Here is a 25,108-nt window from a genome sequence, read left to right on the forward strand (position 1 = left end):
AATGTAATTTGATGTCAAAGAGATAAAGTGATGAACAGAAAAAACGAACTCGACTATGATTAAGAAGCTTTTTCTTCTATCTACATATGTCTATCAAATATCATCTATCTAATGTTTTTTGTTGGTTTTTACTTATATTAAGTTTTATGAGAAACTATGTTAAATACAATAAAGGGAAGAAAACTATGACTAAATTATGATAATGATGACGATAAAGATTATTTTATCTAAATAACACGTGTTTGCATTACGTAAGTGTTTAATAGTGTATATTGGAGTTAAATATAAATTATGCGAAAATAAGGATTGAAAAAATTATGAACTCAACTTAGTTGATGGCAGGAGCGTAGCCAGAAAATTACATTAGGAAGGGCTCTATCAATTACTAATTTTTTTGTAATAAATAACAAATTTTAATTTTAATTTAAAACTTTCTTCCAGTTTTCAAACAGAAGTCCGTACTTTCAAAGCCCCTCTCCCTCTTGCTACGCCCTTGGTAGAAGGGAATTAAAAAAAATCACAAAGATGAATTCATTTTTCAATGTATTTAAATATGACTCCTATTTTTAAAATTTTGATGACATTGAAAATGTCCTTTTAGTCTTTGTGGTTTTTGTGAAAGTTTCAAAAATCATTGATCTCTTTACTTTAACATTAAATCAATATCAAAAACTTACTTTCAAAGACAATAAATGTCAAAACAAATAAATTTAAATAAACAAAATTGATACAGTTATATGAAAATGGCATATGACATATCACTTGTTGCGTAAATATCACGTTATCGTAGATAAAATTTTTCAGCAAAATGAGAAGAAAAACTTATTCCATTTTTTTTTTGTTCTCTTCTATTTTACGTCACATAGTGGGTTTTTTGTGTCTGTGACAGTTTTAATAATAAAGAATGAGATAATTTTGAGTGAAATGAGAGAAAATGTGATGTCTGAATATGTCACATTTAATTTTTATATTATTAGAAACAAATTTGCTAGAATTTTGATGAAAAAAATCACATTTAAATACACTTGAAAAATGAGGAAAAAATTATGATATCCTTATCAATGCGTGCTTCAGAATGAGACAATTGAATTATATTACTACTGTTGTAATAAGCTATGTATTTTATACATAAGCTCAAATAAAATCACTTCTGAACTACACATTGATATAAGGAAAAAAAGGATTAAGAAGGTAATTTAAAAGGTATGTGGAGAGGTGTGGAAACTTAGAATTGATCCCCAAAAATTTTAAATAATAAAAAATATAAAAATTTCTAAGTGAGAAAATACATAACCCGGAACCGATCGTTAAGCTATTATAAAATCACAGACGTCTACTCCCCACAAATACCTAACGTAATAATGGATCCTTATTTTCTTAGATTTTTTAAATTTGTTGCTTTCTTGTCAAGGAATTTTTGTTTTGAATTTTTCGGGATTAATCCTTAGTTTCTCCACCATGATATGTTGATGAAAATATCATGTACAAAACATAACAAAAAAGAAGAATTGAGGGTTGAAAACGTGAAAATCTAATTTAAAACAGACACATGTACGTACGCAGAAAAACGTACACATAATAAGAGAAGGAAAAAAAAAAGAATATATTTAACCCTTAAATAAGTAAAATAATAACAATATACAATAATAACATTGTAATATACTACATCAAAATTGTACGTAGATTGTAATAATTAGATGTTCATATTATATTACCTGTGTACAACATTAGCTAAGAGATCATTATGTTTCAGTTTGTATTCTATTGGCACTTTTTCATAATTAACAGTTAATGTTCCGGCTTTTATGCATCGCTCATACTCTTCTGCCGGATGAGCTCGAAATTCGCGTGCAAATACATCGAGAATCTTTTCACCAACCCAACGACCTTTCGTGAAAGTCGTAAATGTGAAGTAGTATGGATACACTTTTCGTAAACCTGAAAAAAGAACAAGAAGAATTATATAAATATATATGTAGTCACTCAATAGAATATATCAAAGCTCGAAGTCGTCTCGGATTTTGTATAAAAATTCGACTCTATCCCTTGCAAAATTCAAGTCAATTTCTAACTCTGGTTTATGCAACGTGAAAAATATAGAAGTGGTTGAGGGGAGGCAGCAAGGCAAGGCAAGGTAATGGTGAATGATAGTATGTATATATTTCTGGTAAGACATTTTATGATAGTTAGTCAATATACATGTTAAAAGTGTATGTAATGAAATGTTTTATCCATATCTAAGTTCCATGTTTTATGGTAACCATAGCAGGAAAAGAATGAAAATGTAACTTTAAAGAGAAATATTTTGCTTTTTATTAAAATATTGTTGCAAGAAGGATCTAAATTTTTATGATGTTACATGATTAAGCATGTCCTGGTGGAGATTGTTTCATATGCTTGCCTTTGTGAGTTTTTTAACCTCAAAGTATACTTGGTATGTATTAAAAGTGTTTGAAAATATTTTGTCAACATTTTAATTACGTTTAATAATTAGATGTTAACAGCGGTTACGGAAACAAGATTATCTAGTCGTAAAAGGAAGCAAACTACACGTATTTAAATAAAAGACGTCTGTAATGCAAACTATTTTATTTCGATTGTATTTAGGAAACTTCACGAGGAAGGTATGTACAAAATGAAATATATGTTTCTTATTGAACGCATAACACATTGCCTAGGTTTTCATTCAACCACAATTTCTTTTTCTTTGTAAACTCTTTTTCGCTATTTAATGATATAAAATTATTGCTCACCATTTTCAATATAATATGATGTTTCATAATATCTATCGTCAGTGAATCCAGGTCTTTTGGCTTTTAAAGCTTTAGTTTCGAGTTTCGCCTGTGGAAAAGAAAGTATTTAAAATTAAATTCATAAGTAAATCACTTTTACTACCTTTTTTAAATCCTTTTTTAAGTCTTCTGTTTCCTCAGCTGCTTTTCGCTTCTCTGTTGATACCAGTTTGGCTTTCTCTTTCTCAGTCATTAAGATCTATCAAGAAAAAGAAGAATAAAATACAAAATTTAATGAAACTCCTTTTAAACCATTTTTTTAAGAATCAAAAATATTTGTCACTTTAAGATAGACTTGATTGATTGATCTTTTTTGGAATATTAAGCTAAGACAGAATCAATATATTCAATTTTCAAAATATAATTTAAAAAAGAAAAAAATTATTCGTTTATTTTTAAAATGGACCCAAATATCAAATTGATTGCTATTTATTAGAAATGTTTCAAGAAATTATTACGTCATAAATGAGTAAAAGAAATTTTAGCAATATGTAAGTAAATAAAAATGTGTTGAGTTCATATCTGATTGCATTGAAACAATTAATCATTTTGTTAGAATGATGATGATGATGAAAAGAGACATAGTGGATATGAATGGAATGGAAAAGGAAATAAGAAAATAAAAAGAATTGACTCGTATTTCTAGCTAGATTAAATAAGAACATTTCGATTTATTCATTCAGAACAAAATATTCACGCATGACGTTTGAAATAGTCCGAAAAAAGGAAAAGGCAGAACGATAAAAAGCATTATCATAATTTAATCGCCTTGTGGCAATGAAAGAGAAACACTTAAATCACATAAAGTGACTGTTGGTGATAGAGATATCACATACCTTAGTCAACTTGCTGACATGATATAGTTCCATTTATGATTTTTAATGCAATTTTCACTTTTACGTGTTCTATAGGCCATGATATTTTTTCACAGCACTTTTATTAGTGCCTTTTAGGATTTTTTTTTTGACTTTTTGAGATTTTATTCATTCTTCAATAAATGTCACAACAAATAATTGTATTCAAAGCTTTTGGGAGTATTTAATAAATCTTTATAACAAATATTCTTAATGTGTAAATGAAAGCATGTCATTATCAAAGAGCATTCACAATGTGATGAAATATCGAGAAGAATATAATTTGAAGAGAAACAAAAGCACTTAAATTTTATGAATCGATTGGTTTCAGACACAAGTTTTCATGTTTTGGACATTTTATATGTTGTTTGTTTGTTAAAGATGTTGACCCAAATTAAAGTGTTTTTAGTGCAATTTTAAATGAAAAAAATTGCTTATTAAAAATTGCATATTTGTAAGTATTCTCTTCGAATGACTTAACTGAGCATCTCAATCTATATGTGTGTACTATACATAAAAATAATTTATCATTTCAACTGTTTACATTCATCTTTTTTTATCATACTGATTGTTTTTGACATTTCTAATTATGTTATTTTATGGTTTCGCATTTTTATTTAACAACGTCATCTTGATTTTATTTCATATTTAAAACCGCACATGTACCGCACACATACAGTTAAAGAAAAAATTAAAAGATGAAACGAAAGTAAATGGAATCACGATGATGCTGACAACGATAAAAAACGAACGAAATAGAAAATGATATTTATCCTTGCTGTGTCATTCATTGTAAATATATTTTTTCCTATATGAACATTTACTTTGCTTCTGTAAATTTATTTCAATCTTTACAGATTGATGTTTCATACATGAATATGTTTTTCCAGTCGAATGGCTTTTCCTGTTTCTATTTTCTTCGTATTTTATAACAAATTCGTAATAAATTGAGAGCTTTTAAAGTGTATTTTTATGTATTATGCTGGCTTCTTATTCTAATTTTTTTAGCAATAAACGGTTTCATTCCTGTTGAGGTTAAAATAAAATTTTAGACGTGATGAATTTGCAGCAAGATTAATTTTTTGGTACTTTAAATACATATTAGGGATGCGTAAATACGAGACAAGAAGTTGAGAGCTTATGGTGGAAAACAATATTTCTAATATAATTTTTATATTTAATTTGATTAAATTTTATGCTTATTAATATTCATGTTTGATTAAAAACTTATATTATTTCATTTTAATTTTTTTTTTCATTTTAGCAGATGTGTATCGCATTATTTCCATCTATCCAATATATCTTTTCTATATAAATTCTTATATCTAGTATAAAAAACAAAAGCGGCATATCATAATATGTTGTAGAATTGAAGACAAAAAAATTATGCGTTTGCAAAAGCAAAATATGAAGATCCACTTTTATGCGAAATCATAAAATTTACATTTTATATAAATGGTGTTTAAAAGAAAAAAAAAGCAGAGAGAAATGCGAATATATAGAATGTTTAAATTTATGATATGAATCATAGTATGATAAATGATTACTTTGCCTTATACATATATATATATATTGAATGTGATTTTATAGGCATTATATTTATATGCGTACGTTCATTCTAAATATGTATACAATGACATAGAAATGTTTATGGAACGTAAAAAATTGCGCTTGAAATTTAAGTGAGAAATTTTATATTCATTAATGAAATTTATAACCATAAATGCATATTTAGGATTAAAGGTTATAGCTTTCATTTTACATATTCTTTTGTTTGAATGCTTTGATTAATTTACTTTAGATATGGTGCATTCCTACGTACACCAGATTTAGAATTAAAATGAATTATAGAATTAGCAAAACAATTGGAAAATTGGGGAAGCCGAAATCTGACTCCGAAGCTAATCAAATGTCAAGTGTATACCTTCTCATGCTATTCCCTGATATCAGGCTAGGGATGGTAGGGTTTATAATTGAACATTTCCGAAATCAACTTTTACAAATAACATAAGGTAAACAGGATTGGACTAACAACGAAGAACTTACGTAAACGACAAATTGATCAATGGAATATTAGGACTCTCTGGCGCAGGTGAATAGAGAAATCTGTAGATACAAAATCGACGTGCTTGGACTGAGCGAAATAAGGTGGGACAGAAATGGGACAGAATATACCAGAGTCGTTGGCAGTATGTCAGTTCGAGACTCACTCTTAGAGAAGGAACCCATATCCGACAGGATCATTCGAGTCAGACTTAGTGTAAAATATGGAAAGCTGACATTGTCATTGACGAAAATTCCGAAACAGGATATGATAGTGTTAATGGGATACTTTCATGCCAAGGTGAGATATTTTGATATTTCGAGGTGAGACAAATCGTGCATTGAACAAATTAGCACTTTGCAGATCATTGTTGAACAATCAATGGAATGGCAATCAGCATTATATTTCGTTTTCGTAGACAACGAAAAAGCTTTTGACTCCATAAATAGAGAGTGTATTTAGACAGAGTTTCGGAATCTTGGTGTTCTAGAAAAGCTTATTAGGCTCATCAATGAAGCAATCAAACCATCAATCGCGTTGAAAACTTTACATATCTTGGCAGCAATATATCAGCTGATGGAGGCACCCTGAAAGACGTTAGTATGAGAATTCAGAAGGCAAGGGGAACTTTTGGAAAGCTTTTCAATGTATGGAAGTGCACCAACAGCACAAAACATCTAAAGATAAAAATCTTTAATGCATAAGTCAAATCAGTGCTGTTCTATGGCTGTGAGACATGGTTTATGACAAATAAAGTCAAGCGCAAACTGCAAGTATACGTCAATAGCTGATATAGAAGAATTCTCAAGATTTGGTTGAACGAGAATCCAGATGACTGGTCTTCAAATCAAAAGCTTGTGCAAAAAGCAGGTCAACAAGACATCAACAAAGAGATTCAGATTAGGAAGTTTGACTGGATAGGTCATACGCTTCGGAAAAAAAATTTCATTGCAGGGACAGAAACACAAGTTTGTTACACAGCCCTTGGATGGAATCTACGAGCGAAAAGACGACCAGAAGCTCCAAAAGCTACTTTGCGAAGAACAGTAATGACAGGCAGAGAATTTGTACAAACTAGGTGACAGAGCATTTCATTAATTAAAATATTTTCTTGTCTATATTTTAAAATTAAAAATATCATTTGAAGAGATAAAATAATGACATTATAACAATGATTATTTTATATCCCCATATTTCTCCCAATATAGCTTAAAGTCAGCTCAAATCTCTCATTTTACATACAAATTCAATATTGCATATTCATTGAAATGTAAAAAAAAGGCATGCAGAAAGAAGAAAATAATTTTGACACCTATAGAATATCCCTCTGGACAATCAACACTGACTTCATCTGACATTCAATGCAATGAACGGTAACGATGCATTCAACGTAAAGACACAAAACTGATTTTTTTGCATTGTCCTGTAGAAGTATATATATATAAATATATATATTGTTTGGTAATTTAATATTTCGCAATTTTTTGCTTCGGAGAATTTCACGCACTGTACAATAAGCAAGTACACAGCAGAGAAAAGGTATACTTCAAGGTAAACTGGTCAATAGGAACATCATAATGATACACACAGGGCATTATATTGTTCGACAGAAGAGACGGCAGAAGTACACTCAATACACTCTTTATACATGAAAAGTGATTACGTTTAATTCAACAGAGAAAAAATTGTAATATATCCCTCATTGCATGAAAAGTCTTTAATTGAAGGTTCACAAAAACAGGCAAAAAACGAAAAAAATTATACTGAAAACAAACCAAGTCAAGTTGAATAATCGCTTAATCGCAAAGAGCAATTCTGTTTAAGTTTAAATTCGACTTCGATTTGGACATGTTCAACTGAATTTTACATCACAATTTTTTTTTTTTCAGGATGGCTGAATCTGATCACCAACTAACAAAAAATACAAAATTTATTATTTCATCCATTGTATAAGCTGTATGCGATAACAATTTATTTGTAAAATTCTTTTAATACAACAATGACTCACTTTTTCCTTATTTAAAAGAAGTATTGATTTGATCTGATCTGAATGACAAAGCATGTAATCGCAATGAATGAGAAATAAAACTCTTGCATTATAAATTGGGAATTTGAATGAAAGAAAAAACATCAATAAAATAAAATAAAGAAACATGAAAACGGAGGAAAAAACAGCTCATTTGAAAAATAAATCTAAAAATAAATTTGAGCTCAAAACTGATCCAAACAAAAGAAAAATAAAATGAAAAACAATTGAAATGCTCCTAATTTTATCTAAAGATTTGATTTTTTTCTTTTTGTTTTGAGAAAACATGCGATTAAAGTTTGTCGACATTAATTAATATTTTCAATAATATCCTGGTTGAATGCTTTCAATTTAGGGTTTTAAACAAAAACAAAAATATCCTATGTTCCGGGGAACGACGTGATACAAATATTTTGATGAATGTGGAAAGTGTTTTAATCTTATAAAAATTACATCTTAGTAATAAATATGATAAAATGTAATTAAAACAAACAACAAAATGCGGTAAATAGGAAAAAGGAAGCATTAGAAGTCAACAAATATTATTAGATGCTGCAAAAGCATATAAATTACCATTTATTTTTGACTAATTTGAAGAGAATGGTAACAAGATTCTTCGAAATCAGCAACAAAACAGATGATGCTAATATAAACATTCATATGAAATGAAGAAGATAAAAAACATTTTTTGGCACCATTTCAACTTTTCGTTGCTCCTGTTGCTATTGTCAACAAGATGAATTAACAAAAAATGGAAATGGAAATTCAATCTTTTTTCGATCTACTCAATATCCCTATCATTGCTATGAGTTTTGCATCTTTTTATTTCATAAATTCTGTTTCACGTTTAATCCTCAATCCTCTTACTCAACCTCCCATTTCTAATTTTTTCATCCTCCGTTTTAATGACTGTTTAATTAATTGCCACTAGATTGATGTTGACAAAGCATGTCGTCTGATTGATGAATATTCTTTTTCATTGTTTGTACATAAATATTAATATACACTTATAGAGTTTTGTGCACTCCAAATATGGATAAGCATTTTTTGAATTTGACAATTTCGAAAAGTTTGGCCTATTTTATTTAAAGACTTTCTTTGGCCTATGGTAGTTGTTAGTGTATTCGTAAGCGTTTAAAATAAGAAAATTGGTTTTGTAGAATTAGAAAACTGTGAATAATAATAAAACGTCTTAAATATTGTTTGTGAGACAAATTCCAATTTTGTCAACAATCAGAAAACATTTTTCATTCGGATGACTTTAAAAAATTTTGATTTCACCTTTTTGAGGGAATCAGGATTTCATAATGCAATAGAATATCTTTTTTATGAAGTAAACAGATAATCTGAAATCCAATTTAAAAAGCATTTTCCAATATAGAATCAGAAATGCAAGCTTCATCGTCAGTTAGACGAAATGAAAAAATTAGTTTTCATTTAAAAAAAAGATGCTCCGAGAAATTTATTTGTTGAGCACAAATCATATAATCGGTGAATGAATCAAGATTTAACAGCAATCGAGAAGGCGAAAATATCCTCATTCCTTTTACTCCTATTCTACGCAATATTTTATTGCCGATTTTTTTTCCATTTTACGTTTCGTTTAATTTATCATCCATGGTAATTGCTCCATTTCTTTCTATCTCTCTCTCATTCTTTTACTTTTACTCATTTTTCTCTCGATATTTGTGCGTTTTTCTTCGCATATTTTTATATTTTCATTTAAAAAAAGGAAGTTTGGGAGTTGCCGTGAGCTACAATATAGCTTGCTGATGTTTACTCATTACATAAAAATTCTCTCGCTCACTTTTTATAACAAATGATTTATTGTCGCATTATGCTGTCGTCATCAAACTGTTTTTACGTACAGTTTTGAATTTTTAATTTTTTTCTTTCATATTCAAAAAGAATATGATATAGTTTTTGGAAGTACATTTGACGATTTTTCATTTTTCTTCACGTTTTAACACAAAATGTTTTATTGCCTTATATTTTTTATCTAATTTCTAAAAATAATAATGTCTTCTTAGTCAGTGAATAAAAAAGACAACTACATGAATGATTATTTTGAAATAAAATTTTGATGGATGACCGGATTATGTTACATAAAAATATCATAGATTGAAACCGAACATCATTTGAAATAAGAAATGATAATCTTATACAGAATGAATTAAATAAAAGTGTATAATAAGTGTGCTACTTAATTCACTAACATAAGATTTTTTTTGTGTCAGTCAGAAAAAGTAAATCGCCAATTACTCCAAAATAGACTTACATCAATCGGTAGAAACAGAATGTCAATCATGAGCTTAGCTTTAATTATTGCTAAGACGAATGGATTTTATTTGATTTATCCTTCACAAAATCATTCACTTCCATCTAAATTATCGGAATGTCATTGAATAAAAATGTTTGTTGCTTATAAATAAAATGCAAACTTTAATAATCAAAATGTTAAAATGTTTACAAGAATATCCAATAGTATGATAATTTTCTAAAATTTTAAAAATACTCTATTTTCTATAGATTATTTAATTCTGTTTTGTCGATATGAGTCGAGCTCATTTTGAATATTTATTTTAATAATTTAATAACATAATTTTGTCCCTAAATATTATAAATTTGCCAAATTAAATATGAACGAGTGTGACCTTTTAAGTGTTCCTAAAATAAATGTGTCTAATAAACATACAATTACTAATATTTTCGTTTTTCATTTGTTTAGTTTTTACTTAATTTTGTGTTTCATATAGAGGGGAAAACAACATGATGGGATTTCTCAGCCAAAAAAATTTCTCTTTCCTCTAAGTCCCTTAAAAAATTTCCCACTAAGTTATTTTCCCCTTAGACTAACATAGTTTAAATATCAAAAAAAGTATTGCACTTTAACAACACAGTATTATAAAAACATTTTGGTTTCTGCAACAAGGCCATGGCAAAAAGAAGAGAGAAACACATTATCTTCTTGCAATTATATAAATTGCTTCTCGCAATTATTGGTATTGTGAGTCAAGGAAGAAGCAAGCACCTTCAAGTGTATGTTTTTAGAACACATTTATGCTTCTCATTTTAATTTTCGGTAAACGATTTAATTTATATGATAAATTAAATGATATTTATATAGAAATGATAATACTTAATAATAATAATGATGTTTAATGATCATCATCATTGCAACACGAAATGGCTCATTGTCAGCAATTTATTCTTTTTGAAAATTAAAAAGAACATTTCTCTTGTTTTCATGATGTTTGTTGCAACTCTGAAAGCTTGCACGAGAAAACAATTTGTTGTGCTTTAAAATGCAGAAAAATATTTAATCACCAATGTAGTATCAATTTAATAAAAAGTGAAAGATATTTTTGAATTAATCGAAAGTTGATCGAAAGTCAATAAAAGAAGAAAAGTCAGAGATGAGACAATAAGCATTTTTGGCATAAACCACAGCAAATAAGAGAGAGAAGTAGAAATTTATTATATTTCATTTTATCTTCTGTATAATATTCATATGACATCACATAAATAGCGTGACATAAAAAAATTTATCGACGTTTTTTGTGCGACAAAACAGCAAAAAATATAAAATATAAAGGACTGTGATATTTTTCAAGTGACTGAGAAAGAAGGTGTCGAAGAGATATGCAAAAGGTGAAGATGTTGAGACATTCATCGAACTTCGATGTTATGTTGATTCATCAGGTAAGGAATACAAATTTTTCTGACAGACTTGTTAACACGAATTAAATATGCAAGGGAATGGTATTTTATGATATTGAGTTATGTAAAACGCTCCTTAAGTACTTGTTGTATAAGCTTTTAAGTAATTTGAAACAGCTGATTGTGTGGTTGAGTTTAACGACTTTTGTATGACTTCATATACTGCTTCATAAAATACTCTTCGTATTTAAAATGAATTATCCCGAAGCTATTTAGTAAATCGATTTGCAACCACACCTTGGGTTATTTTAAAAATATTTTATAAAAATTCTAAGACGTTTAATGGAGTGAAATCAAATACTTGGAGAAAGGGACGTGTTTATCTTATTAAATTTTTAAACAGTTTCAAACAAAAAAATGTGTTTGCTATTTAGTTTGCTTTTCTATTTAAAAGATTTGTATATCACAAAAAGTCAATTAAATGCGTTGTTTTTAGAATTTAGCTGTTTTTAGTTTTTAAAAAGAACGAACTTTGTGAGCTCAAGGACCTAAAAGTATGGTTTAATAAAATGAAAGCTATTTTTAAAGGTACTTCAATACGATTTGCTTAATGATTCTGGAAATTCACTGAATGTCTGAGCATTTGCAACCAAGATATAATAAACACAGTTATTGATAGGTCTATAATTAACAATAATTACTAGATTTTTATGTGAATTCTCTAGATAGCAATCGGATAACAGTAGTGGAAAAATTGAAATAAACAGATCATTGCAAATTAAATGATTATTATTTTTTATTTAATAAAATTGTCATTTATAAACATTTACTTTAAACTTATGATAACGATCAAGACCTTCGATAGGAATTTCTAGAAATTTATTGGTTTAATGACTATCCCTTGATTCTAAAATTAACATTATATTATTGTGTATTCAGAATTCGAGATTACTATTCAAATACATCCACAAATTTTCAAATGTTACCAACTCATAAATTTTTGTTCTGTTTAATCTTTTACTTTTTTAATGTTGTCTTTCCATTCTTTTTTTCATGAGGCATTCACATTTAATATTTAATCAGTAAACGTTATATGAAGAAAAAAATATTAATAATAAATACGGTCCGAACAATTCAATGCATAAATTAAATTGAATATGAAATCCAATAGCTTGTCATGCAATCCGTGCAATATTACGTATATCTTATATAGTATTAATAACTAGAATATAAACCCATCAAGTATGAAGAGAAGAATTTAAATTCTATGGTATAAAAAAGTCTCAAATAGTTTCACAATTCTAATAAAAAAGTTTTCTTAAGAAAAAAGGAATGACAGAATGACAAACGATCTGAACTATATTAATAAAAATTACAAAATAAGAGAAACCTCGACTTAAAAGGAAGATTATTAATCGCAGCAATTGGTAAGAAGAAAGAATAAAATTAAAATGTGCAGAATTGCATCAATTGAATGAGAGATCGTTTACAAGATCTGACATTGAGACGATTACGAATCACATGCGCATATTATAAAGTAACAAGTTGTTTGTTCTGCTGTAAATTTTTCTTCAATAAAGGAACGTTGAAGTATTACATTATAAGTAAATAGATATCATGTCGAATGTATTTGTTATTGAAAGTTTAATTAAAGTGAATAAAACATTTATCCTGACTTTCAAAATTATAAAGACTAATGTGAAAATGTGAGATATAGTTTAAAAACAATGTGTATCAAGCTATGATTTGAGGATAACATATAGCTGAAAAAATACCTTTTTATTATTATTAAGTGATTAAACATAAAATAATTAAACTGAAATGATAATAAAAAACATTTTTATTTTTCAAACTTAATTGTGAGTCAATGAATTGCAATGATACGTCCTAGCAGTAATGAGTCACGCCACAGGAGAGAAAAAATTGACAAGTTCGATAGCTATCTTTTATTCAATCTGAGAAAAATTTCATTGTATTTTTTTCAACAAAAAAAGTTATGAGCGTTGCATGATTAAAATTCTTAGGTCATCAACACACTTTTTCATTTTATACAGAGCTTCGATCTCTTAATAACTTGTCAGAACCTTTCCTCACAATCAAAACGATAAATAAATGACAATAAGAAACTGAATAGTAATTTATCATTTTTATGGCTATAAAGAATTATATGCACTTGTAATTATAATGAAAAGCTCAAAGGGCAATTCAACAAACACTCTATTGTCTAAAGTGATTCATATTGAAGTAGGCTTTCCGATTTTCTTGTTAATGGATATGGTTTACAATAGAACAAAACGAGTAGGTAAATAAGGAAGAGAGGATGATTGTTCATTGATTTTTTTGAAATTTTAGTTATGGATTTCGTTTCCTATTTTATATATATCAACTTTTATTAAATTTTGAAAATCTCACTTTATTTAATCTCACTAATTTTCATCATACTAACTTACGTTAATAGAATCAAAATGTCTTTAAATATCACATAGGTATTTACAATTTTCAAGTAAACATCATTCACTATAGTTTTCAAATGTATTTTTTGACCTTCGCACACTCTAAGACAATCAAATCTTTTGATTTCACATTTATATCTTACAAGTTCGTGACTTATTATCGAAGATGAGAATGAAGACCGTCATCAAAACAAAAATACTTCATAAGAGGATGAATAAAAAGGTTCTTAAAACATTCATAAACATTATTCTTATTATCAAACTAATAATTTTATATCATATCATTTACAGGTAGACAAATAAATAGCTGTTTTCATCAACCGATAATTATTTTCTATTACTATTATTGTGAATAGTTTATGTTTCTGAATTTGATTTGCAATATTACTATTTATTAACTAATGTCTTGTCACGATACATAGAATGATGAAATAATGAAATAACATACAAAAAATCAAGTTGCGGTTTCAACTATTGTGTTATTAAATGTTTTCATCTCTTATTTTTATTTATTTATTTTTTTTTTTGATGTTGAATCATTTCTTAATATTACATCATCACAAACACACAACCCGTAGAGCTTATTTTTGTATTTTGGCTTTTTTATATTTTATGAATGCAAAGACCTCTTCTTTTGGTAAAAGCAGAATTTTTAAATAATTTATGATGATGAATAAATAAGAAGAAGAATTGAAGTGAGTAACAGATGACAAATATGTTGCGAGAATATTCGGTACAGGTCAAACGTTTTTATCAATAAAATTAACATATTTTTTCCTAATTTCTTTTTTGTGGATTAGTTTCGTTTTGATTTCTCATTCTATATAGATTATCTTGCATCATCAGTTTTGTTAGAAATAACATATATTTCTTAAAAAAAATCTAAGACTTAAGAAGGAAAAAATGACGAACTTTTTAACTTAATGCTTTATATATTATATCATAAGCCTGATGATGGTTAGTGATTGATAAGATAGGGAGTTAATAACAGCCTTTATAAAGGAACTCCAACCTTTTATTTCATGCGCCTAAAAAAATTTATTTTTTAAAATACTTGGCCTTCAATGATCACTTGGCCATCACATGGTAATTTAAGATTAATCTTAGATCAATTTGTATTAAAATAAATGGCAAAATATGAACAGAATGTTTAGTTTATCCATATAGAGATAGTATCATGATTTTAAATGTAATTTGAGAAAATCTTAAAAACTGTGCAAAAGCTTAAAGCAAAATGTCAAGAATTTCTTTAATTTGGCATATCTCCTATGTTAAGAAAAAAACAAAAATTTCTTTTTGAATGGAATTAATCTACAAGCTTAAAGCATGTTTAACATTCAAAAGAACTCGATGTTGTACAACACGCTTAATGAACTGATTTAAAGACATTGCGTTTGTCGAAAAAAGGAAATAGCGATGGCAAATATGTAATTTTATTTTTATGTGTAAGAAAGAGACTAATACGTGCAAATAATCTGCGATTTTGTGCCACAAGTCACTTTGCTTTCAAAAGAACATTTACTCAATGTTTTCATATTACTTTAGCCTATATTTTTAACGAAATGTATTCGTTATGTCTTTTCGTTTAAATCTTTCTTTTAGTACAGCTTAATAGTTTTTGTTTTAATATCTCAATATATTAATTTTTTATATATTTTTTAAATCATATCAAAACCTTACTTCACATTAGGAAACGCTAAAAGCGCTTGTTGGATAGAAAATTTCTTTTAACATTTTTGTTTTATTTTTTTTTTTCGCTCAATTGACTCACATTCTACAGCAAAGTCATTATGTTCATGTTTGTTCACATTGCATTTTGAGGGTAAACGAGTTGCACGTTCGACTTTGGATATGCCTTTTTTCATCATCGCTTAATTTTATTTTTATGTGTGTACACAAAAAAGTCTTGAGAAAATAAGAATGAACGTTGTCATGCTTCTCGGCTAAATAACAATTTTTTTAGTTTCTTGTGTGTTCTCAATTTACTTCCAATCATCTGGCACGAGCATGCGAATGCTTGAAGAATTGTATATTTGTCCCATAGAACTAATCTCAACCTTTTTATTTTGTTTAAGAATCAAAATAAAAAGATATTTTACTGAAATTAATAGCACGCAAATCAAATGACGATCTTTTTATTTTCTTTCTTATATCGCTACCGACACGTCAGTGTTAATGCCATCAATTCTACTGTCTACCTTCGTCTCAATTATTTTCTTTCTTTCCATTCTTTTCTTCTCTTCTTTTTCCACTTTTTACTTTGCTCACAAGATCAATAAGAAACTCAAACATTTAGTGTCAAAAAAATGTAAGTGAATGATGGAATTTAAAGATTCTCAATAGAAAAGACTTCTATATTTGTATGAGTATGTTGAATCTTTCAAGAATCTTTATAATTGATTTTTAATGGAACATGATTGGTCATCATTGTGACAATTATATGGGAGGGAGAGACGAACTTAATAAAAGGAAGCGAGAATGAATAAAGAAAATAAAGCGGAAATGAGTTAGACGTGATAGCTTCTGCAGAGATTGTGTGAATTTCGACTGAATTAATTAACGAGAATGAAAAGATTTTTTTTCCTTCCATTGCTATATTACTAGGGTAAATGAAATTTTTCTGATCTTTAAAGGTATCTTTATTTTTGAGTATGATTCAGATTGTTTATTTTATTGAATTTTGACTATGATCATATTAAGTAATTTTCTTAAAAAATAGATTTTACTTTAGTTCGATTCTAATAATATCAATTTAACATAATATCAATCGGCCGATTTCACTAAACTGGATCATCATAATTGTTGGATTATTTATTCGTAATTTTTGTGTGTAAAGTTACACCCCCATTCCCCCAGATACCCCCTCAATTTTTAATGGCTTCCGTTCTTGTATCAGTTTTAAAATTTCGAAATAAACTTAAATAACTCTAGTGAATTATTCGAAATATTGGATAATCCAACTTAGTGAATTCGGCCGATTATTATTATATCCATTACAATCCACAAAAACCTACAAAAACCATTTTCAAATTATTTTATTTACACAAAAGAATTAAATACATTTTTTTAAATGGTAAAGAATAGAAAAAATTTCATTACAATAATAACAATCATGAAATTATCATTATACAGTAGCTGTATAGCAGAGGGAATTAATCAACATAATGAAATGAGTGTAAAAACGATTACACAAAAAATTTCAAATCATTTAACTTTGATCTTTTATTTCTTCTAAGGAATAAGCAAATGTTGTATATGTGAAAAATTTCATATTCATTCTAGCGCTATAAGAAACATTTCTTTGCTTCTCTGGGCTTGAAATATAATCGTAAAAAAATAAAGAACAATGTATGAGAAGAACAGAATAAAACATAGTTTGAGATGTGTGTAAGAAATAAAAACAACGGCTGCGAAGCCACACGAGTTGCAAAAACAGTTCTGCCGAAATTTTTTCTTCTTGAGAATGATACTTGATGTAATGTAATACATATGTTGTTAATTTTTGGGCAGATTTCAATATATTTTAGATTAAAGCTTTCTGATTAAGAGTTTTTAATTGAACTTGAAATTGTGATTAGTTCTTTATTTTAAATTGAAATAAATTACCAAAAAGTCTCATTTACAGCTTTTCATATGTGACAATTTTATTTTAAAAATATCCAATTAACGTTAAGTATTAGATTTTTGCATTATGCATCATTTTTGGGTTCAAAATCTCAAAAATGTGATTTTTTTTAAGAACAAAGTAGCGATTTGGAAGTCATTAACAACGAAAAGCGATTTGAAATGGTACAAGATTTCAAATACCTCAGATCGTTCATTAACATCTCAATGGATGTCAGCATTGAGGTGCAAAAACGAATTCACTCGGCATACTGAGAATTTTACAAGTACATTATAAAATGTATAACAATAGCGACAGCAGTTAATTTTTTTTTTTTTTTTTTTGATTAAAATAAATCTGTGATTTTTACAGATTACTAATCTACATTTAATTTGAATGTTCTTGTTTTTCCAATCTCATACATTCTATTAAATTATCTTTTTTTTGTATTAGGAAGAACATAAAAAAATAAAAAAAAAAAAGTTATTCCAAACAGTTCATGTTTTAAAAAATTGAAAATCCCCCAAATTGCGAGTACATAAAAGGCGTTTAAAGTAATTAGCACACCACAATAATCATTTGTACATATGTGCAATATAATAAATTATCGTGGACCCCCATTAAATCAAAAGATTATTAAATTTTTTTCGTTCATTTATTTATTTTAATTAATACAATTTATTTAACTTGGTAGCTTTTCCATGTTTGTTATTATTATTTATACAAAATTAATGTACAGAAGAAATTTTTTTGTGTAAATTAATTAATCATTTTCAGTTACTTTTTTTTAATATACTCTGTCTTGCCTATAAAAATGAGAATTTTTTCATCTCCCCAGTTAACAATAAAATAAGATTCCAAGATATTTTACATTTTAAAAAGACGAAGAAGCATAAAAGAAATCAAGGAATAAAGGAGGAAGCAGAAACTGCCAATTTTCGCAACAGTGCGAGAAATAAAAATAAGATCTTCAAATTCATCGCTCATTTATGCAAAAAATGGCTTTCTTAAAAAGATAAAGAAAAACCAGTAAAGAAGTCGTCATTATAGAATTGGACGGATGACCTAAGCGCAAATTTTCCTACGCATGCATAATCGATTATCATCACTGAGACAACTTATTGTTTTAGCGTAAGCTCCACAAAAGATTGTTAGGAGGGATTCAATAATTGTAAAGTTTTAAATTATTCAAATTTGGATCGACAAAGGAATTTAAAAGCATTCTCGAATTCATTTGTTTTGTCAGCCAGTCAAAGCGGGAATTAAGGACATTACTTCTGAAGGAAAACGTAATAAATTCTTAAGCTTCTTTTTAGCGCAATTATGAAACTTGTTTCAAAAAAGTAGCTTAGAAATACACTTTGTTCATTCGTTCGTTCAGTCCGCTAAACCATTTAATGACAAGTATTCATAATTTTATTGTGTAAATTATTTTGATTACTTTAATAAAGTAAAAATGCGCTGAATTCACTCGACATAACATGAGGACTTTTGTAATTTTTTTACAAATAAGATTACGAACTAATCGTAAATGAGCTCATAACAATAATAATAGCAGCAGAAAATACATACAAGGATTCATCTTGGATGAGTCTAAAAACGCTCACAGGCAGTAATTTTAGGCAATTAAAGAATCAACAATGGATTAATATAATGTTCCGTATAGATGTGTGATTACTTAATTCAATCTTTAGCTTCAACAATAAAAGTGAGCCACAAAATGAGAATTCTTTCTTATCTTTTTAATTTCTTCATCTTCTCGCTTCTTCATTATGGTAATGGAGATTTTTTAACAACTTTTTAAACTTTGACTCTAGCTTATACCTAGATTAATTTACACAACTCATAAATTTTTCTATAATTTAATTTCATGGATTTATTCATCCCAAATAAGATGCAAAAAGGATCTAAGAACTGAAATTCAGTAGATATGGATACACCTATGGATATTTCGCACCAAGAAAAATTTTTGCTACATGAAACCCTCATCAATTTTTATATCCATTTACAACGTTATGATGAAATGTCATTTTGTGATATGAAAAATTTAATTGGATTTTAAATGGGACAAATCTCTAAATAGTCTTCTCAGCATAATTTTTGATTGATTTTATTCGGATTCATTTAATCTTAAGGAGAATGGTCAAGTCACATTTTAAAGTCAAACATACTATCATATTCTCGTATGACTAATCGATTTAAAAACGGCATTTTAACTTAATTTACGCAATTTAACAAACAACCACTCATATAAGCACTAATGCATCAATTATAATTGAATGGAAAATTACTATTTTTTCATTTATCTTCATATTTGCAACAAACTAGTTAAAATATATTTTCATCATCATTATTATCGTCTTCATTGTTGCTTCTTTTCACTGTGCTTAGATGAGATGACAAATTTAATAGTTTTTTGGGACAATGATAATTACGTTATTGCGTCGTAGAAGAAATCACATAGTACACGGTAAAGAAAATGAAAGCACATGTGCGGATACATTTTTGATGTCAAGGTTATAATGAGAGGATGTGACACTTTAGTAGATCATTTAAATCAACGAACAAATTTTGTGAATACAAGAGAAATGTTTAATGCTAAAAATGAGAAATTAATAGAAGGCTGAATTCCGTTTAAGAACCATCATTAATTTTCGGACAAGTAAAAGTTAATATGTAAAACAAATTAGTGAATCATGGTTCTTTAAATAAACATGTGTTTGAAAGTTATAAGATGCATGTTCTTATTTGTATGATTTTGCGTTTTACAACTTGTAAGTTTTTTGTAAATATAAAGGTTTTAATTAATATTAATAATTAAACTAAGCTCATAAATTTAATAAGTTTTATTTTTTCTATAAAAACATTTAATACTATCACGATATTTTATTGGTGCTTATTTTTTGGACTTTACTATTGGTCCAACTAGCACGAAAATCAACAAGTTAGGGTAATTTCTGATTTCAAAAAGTGAGAATTTATCTTCATTCTTGTCATATTCTGAATTTATCATGAAGAGCTTCAATATAATATTATACTGCGGTTTGAGGCAGAACACGAATTTTTATAAATTTTAAAATTTACGGTTATAGATGTTAATAAATTGATATAGGCACTTGCAAATATTACACAGTAGTAAAACGTGTTCAAAAAGGAGATAAAAATCTGCAAACAAAAAAGATACGTTTTATAGACACAACTTTTTGATTTTGCCAAAAGCTATAAAGTAAATCAACTCCTTTTTATCTCATGAAGCACCAAATTGCATTGAAAATTGTTAATAAAAAATCAATTAAAAATTTTCACAGAAATATAAAACCCTCATGGGGCATTGGGTAAATTATTTTTTTTGTTTGCTCGGAATATTTTCTTCATCTTTAAGCTTCTAATACAATTTTAATGACAAAGGAATTCACCATGGGCTATTACCAAATTCATTGATATAAAAAATTAATAAATCATTTTCATCCCATTATGTTTCATAAAATTATTAAATTTTTTCATCACATTAGAATTTTAAAATTTATAGCAAACTAAATTTATAGATTAATTTTAGAATAGGGTGTTTACGAAAAAATGTGAATTTTAATTTTTCATATCGATTTTAATATTTACTTAATTGTTTTTCAAAAGTTAGAACAAAAAGTTATAACTTTTCATAATCTAAAATATTAAACACAGAGGAAGGAGTTATTATTAAGTGTAAAACAATCAACCAAAATAAAAGAACGTCTTGAGGTCACAATATACATGTATGAAGTTTTTCGCACATATATGCTCATCTCCAGTAAAAAATACGAACAAGTATTAAAGAATAAAGAATACAAATGATGATGATGATCGCATTGGCTGCTTTGAATTTTTTAGTTTTTACTCATTTTACTTTATTATCGCCTTTTTTTATGACTTCTCTCGTCGACGATCTTGTTGAAGAATATTGCAGAACCACAAATATAATCACGAATTTTTGAAAAAGAAAATTTGTTTTGCATCATACGACCATTAATTTGTGCCATAAAAACCAACGAAATAAAATAATACAAGAAAGAAAAAATCGAAGAGCAAAGGCAATTGAGAAGAGAGGTTCATGAGCCTTTAAGGCATATCATAAATTTCATGAATATTCCCTAATTCTCCTCATTCTCCTTATTCTGATCTTTATATCTTTTACCATTTCTTTCATCTTTTTTCAATTTTGGTTAAATGGCTAAATGCATTGTTTGTGAAATATAAATATATTTTTGTGCCGAAAAGAGAATCGAATGGATTTAAAAGGAAAATAAGTTTTCTTCGTGGCTTTTGTTAATATGATCCAGGGATGGAAATAATTTGGAGATAATTGAATCAGATTATCAATGGCAATAAATCTAATTTATTTATTCTTAAAAAAATCTTCATTTACAATATTATTTTGAGCATCGTTTATTTTATATTTTTGCCTATAATTATGTAGAACAGGAGCATAGCCAAAGAGAAACTTTTGCGGACTCAAACCTTTAAACTCAATATAAAATTCAAGTTTTTGTAAAATTTGTGCCAAACAGTTCCGTAAAAAACAAACAAATAGCCAGCCTGATTAGAGTCAACCAAAAACGAGGAAATATAAGCTGAAGAGCAACAAATTTGCTTGATTATGTCATTATGACATCACATTATATCCTCTTGTTCTCAGTACTTTTTCAACACGAATGTGCATACCCACGATGAGCATGATTCACATTAAAATTGAATAAAGAATCCCATACTGATTTTTCCTCCCGACTGCATTGTTTGCTAAAGTATAACATAATGCACACTGAATAAATTGCTCATTATTGGCCAATTTTGTGAATAATTCATTCCCTTTAATTGTATCCTCTTCACGAGGAAGTGATCATTGAAAGTGAAATCGCGAATAAAAAAAAAGGATTGAATTTCATTTTTATTAATTGATGACTTGTGGGAAATTCATTCAGTTAAAATCAAGTAATCGAGTTGAAATTGCATGAAGTTGATATTGTATTATTTTGTGATGCGCAACGATCATTTGATGAAGGATTAATATCATTCAAGTAATTTAATTATAAAATTTTTGGAATCGAAATTAGATTTAAGTAGCGTTTAATCGTTCAATTAAAATGATTGTGTGCTTATGAAAAAATGACTGTTGCCGTTGTTATGATGTGATTCAATTAACAAAACTCAGACAAAAAAAGAAACATATTTTGTACTTTAAAAATTCTACATTTGAAATTGAAAATTGCCATATCACGAACAATAATTTCGGATAATGGATTTAATATTTCAAAAATTATAGGGTGCAAAGAAATATTGATTTAAAAATCAACGCAATTATTTTTTCTCAATTTTCAATTATGCCATGTAAAATGTTCCCCACTTATCGATTAGATTTCAATTTAGCATATGAAAAGTGAAAATGTAAAAGTAAAGTGATGCTTAACGAAGCTTTTTGAACAAATCCACTCCTCAAAAATTATTTAGTTCTATCGAACTAGCTACCATATGCGCTCACATGGCGCCCCATAATTTTCGAAAAATGATAGTAGATTTTTATTCTCATTTTCAAAATTAATATTAATCTTGAAATCCTTTATGCTTTTACTTTTTATTAAAACATAAGTGTGTTTATAAATTATCCATTGAAATTTTTTTTTCCAAATATATATATATATATATATATGTGGTAATTTCGACATACTTTTCCTACATTAAACGAAAAACAAGTCTGTTATTTATTGACAATATAAAGCTTTATTACCCATTCTCTATATCAGTGTCAGGAACCGCCCTTCATATAGCAACAATTTTCCTTGCAAAAGAACATCATCAAAAATACTAACAGTAATTGGGGCAGTTATGTATACAAATGTATGAGTAGATATATTTGGCAATGAACATCGTTTATGTATTTTAATATTAATAACATCAGTAGCAGGTATAATCTCGGTGTGGCTGAAATATGTCGGCATGATATCGCAATTCTAAATAAAACCTATGATATAATTTAGTCAAAATATGGTTGAATTTCGTTTTAAAACAACTTATTTTTGAATATTTAATTTTTTTTGCATCAAACTTGGGCTTGTTCTAGGGCAAACAGTTAATACTACAAAAAATCATATCTTAACTAAATATATTACCCATTTGCTTTTGTACATTCATTGTATTCTATTCACATAATCGTATATTATTGAAACGATGGCAAAGCGTTCGTTATGGCTAAACGAGTAGAAAAATATTTCAGAGGTAAAAAATGGGCCAAATGATTTATTTAGAAAAATTAGTTCAATTCTAGAACCAAATTAAAAGATTCTCTTAAGATTTTTTTTCAAATCAGAAACAAAAAAAAAAATTCAGACTTTGAAATAAATTTAAACTTAAAACTTTTTACAACATTGTTTTTGCTTAAAAAGTGAATGAGCTTTCACGAATTGGTTATATTGAGAAGAGAAAAGAAATGATCATTTCCCCTGAAAACACCCCTGGTAAGCACACAATCTTAGCACTATCAGATACTTTAACAACTTTTTTCTTTAACAGACATTTTTATTTCAACGGCATAAAATACGAGAAAAGAAGGAAAATATCTTTGAAGAAAAGTATTAACAAAGAAAGGCGAGAAATAGAATAAAACTTTCACTGATTGCACATGTTAGAAGCATTTACAATTGTCTCAGATTTATTTACGTTTATTGTATTTTATTATTTCAATTTAGTTTTTGTATAGTTTGATGATGTAATGTTCCAGTTCGTTATTTTAGAGTCTTTCAAATTATTTATTTTAGCTTAAATAATTATAATAATTGATAGATATTCACATGATTAATTTTAATAGTTATTTATAATAATTTACTTTTCAATAGTCACTCAAGTAATAAATCTTTAAACATGTCATTACGTAAACGATTAATCCATTCAATAAGCAAATCTACCTTTTAATTCATGTCATTTACATTCACCTCAATGAATTACATTGAAACAACAGCGGAGCTAAATAGTAGAACAACAAAAACTCGTATGTAAAATCATCGCATTATCCAAAACGCATAATTTATTTTATCCATTGTCCAAAGTTAAAGTAAGTGAATAAGTAATTGTACTGTAAATTCAAGCTATCATTATACATGCTCTTGCTCAAAATATATGTAACAGTCAGTGCACGACATTGAAGGTGAAAAAGTAAGAAATAAAAAGAATAAAAAAAATTGTAAAAGTGCTCGATTTTATCGAGTCACTTAGTCACTTCAACGCATTTAGTCAACAAAACAAGATCCAAAAATGAAATCAGACATTCATAAACTATCATATTAAGAGAGTTGTTCTAATTTATTAAGTGTCTAACGCGTTAATAACTAGATGAAATTGAGCTATTAAAATAGGAGTTTAAGAGATCTTACTGACCCGAATGAACGAACAATGTGCTTTATTAAGTTATCTTTGTGAAACAAGTTTCAAAAATGCGCTGAAAATGCCGAATAAAATTATATAATAGACATTCCATGCTAAGAAGGAAAAGAAGATGAAAGAGAAATGATGGAGAGAGAATAAGAACGAGTGCGTGAGATATATGGCATGAAGAAAACTTGTAGCTTCTCATATAATATATTATTTACAGCATAGTGCATATCGCAAGCAAACACAAAGCTCTCAATTTATGGATGGAGAAATGAGTAAC

General features: G+C 27.6%; 1 protein-coding gene and 2 long non-coding RNA genes across 6 annotated transcripts in view; 2 read left to right on the forward strand and 1 right to left on the reverse strand.

Moving 5' to 3' along the window:
- Positions 1-25,108, reverse strand: part of LOC139096510 (pseudouridylate synthase RPUSD2-like) — a 93,857-nt gene that overhangs the window by 15,499 nt on the left and 53,250 nt on the right. For all 4 annotated transcript variants that reach the window (XM_070648240.1, XM_070648238.1, XM_070648239.1 and 1 more), the window contains exons 3-5: positions 2,896-2,991; positions 2,754-2,841; positions 1,716-1,938 (exon numbers count right to left, since the gene is read on the reverse strand). In XM_070648240.1, coding sequence (XP_070504341.1) covers positions 1,716-1,938; positions 2,754-2,841; positions 2,896-2,991 — 407 coding nt within the window. The remainder of the gene's footprint in view (positions 1-1,715; positions 1,939-2,753; positions 2,842-2,895; positions 2,992-25,108) is intronic.
- LOC139096512 (uncharacterized) lies at positions 1,055-4,394 on the forward strand. Its single transcript, XR_011544984.1, has 3 exons — positions 1,055-2,434; positions 2,495-2,624; positions 4,326-4,394. It is a non-coding gene; the product is annotated as an uncharacterized lncRNA (long non-coding RNA).
- On the forward strand, positions 5,391-9,106 carry LOC139096511 (uncharacterized). Its single transcript, XR_011544983.1, has 3 exons — positions 5,391-6,768; positions 6,899-7,063; positions 7,580-9,106. It is a non-coding gene; the product is annotated as an uncharacterized lncRNA (long non-coding RNA).

The sequence above is a fragment of the Chironomus tepperi genome, unplaced genomic scaffold, assembly GCF_022539635.2.
Source record: "Chironomus tepperi strain 1889 unplaced genomic scaffold, CSIRO-AGI_Ctep_v1 contig_393, whole genome shotgun sequence".
Classification (NCBI taxonomy): domain Eukaryota; kingdom Metazoa; phylum Arthropoda; class Insecta; order Diptera; family Chironomidae; genus Chironomus; species Chironomus tepperi.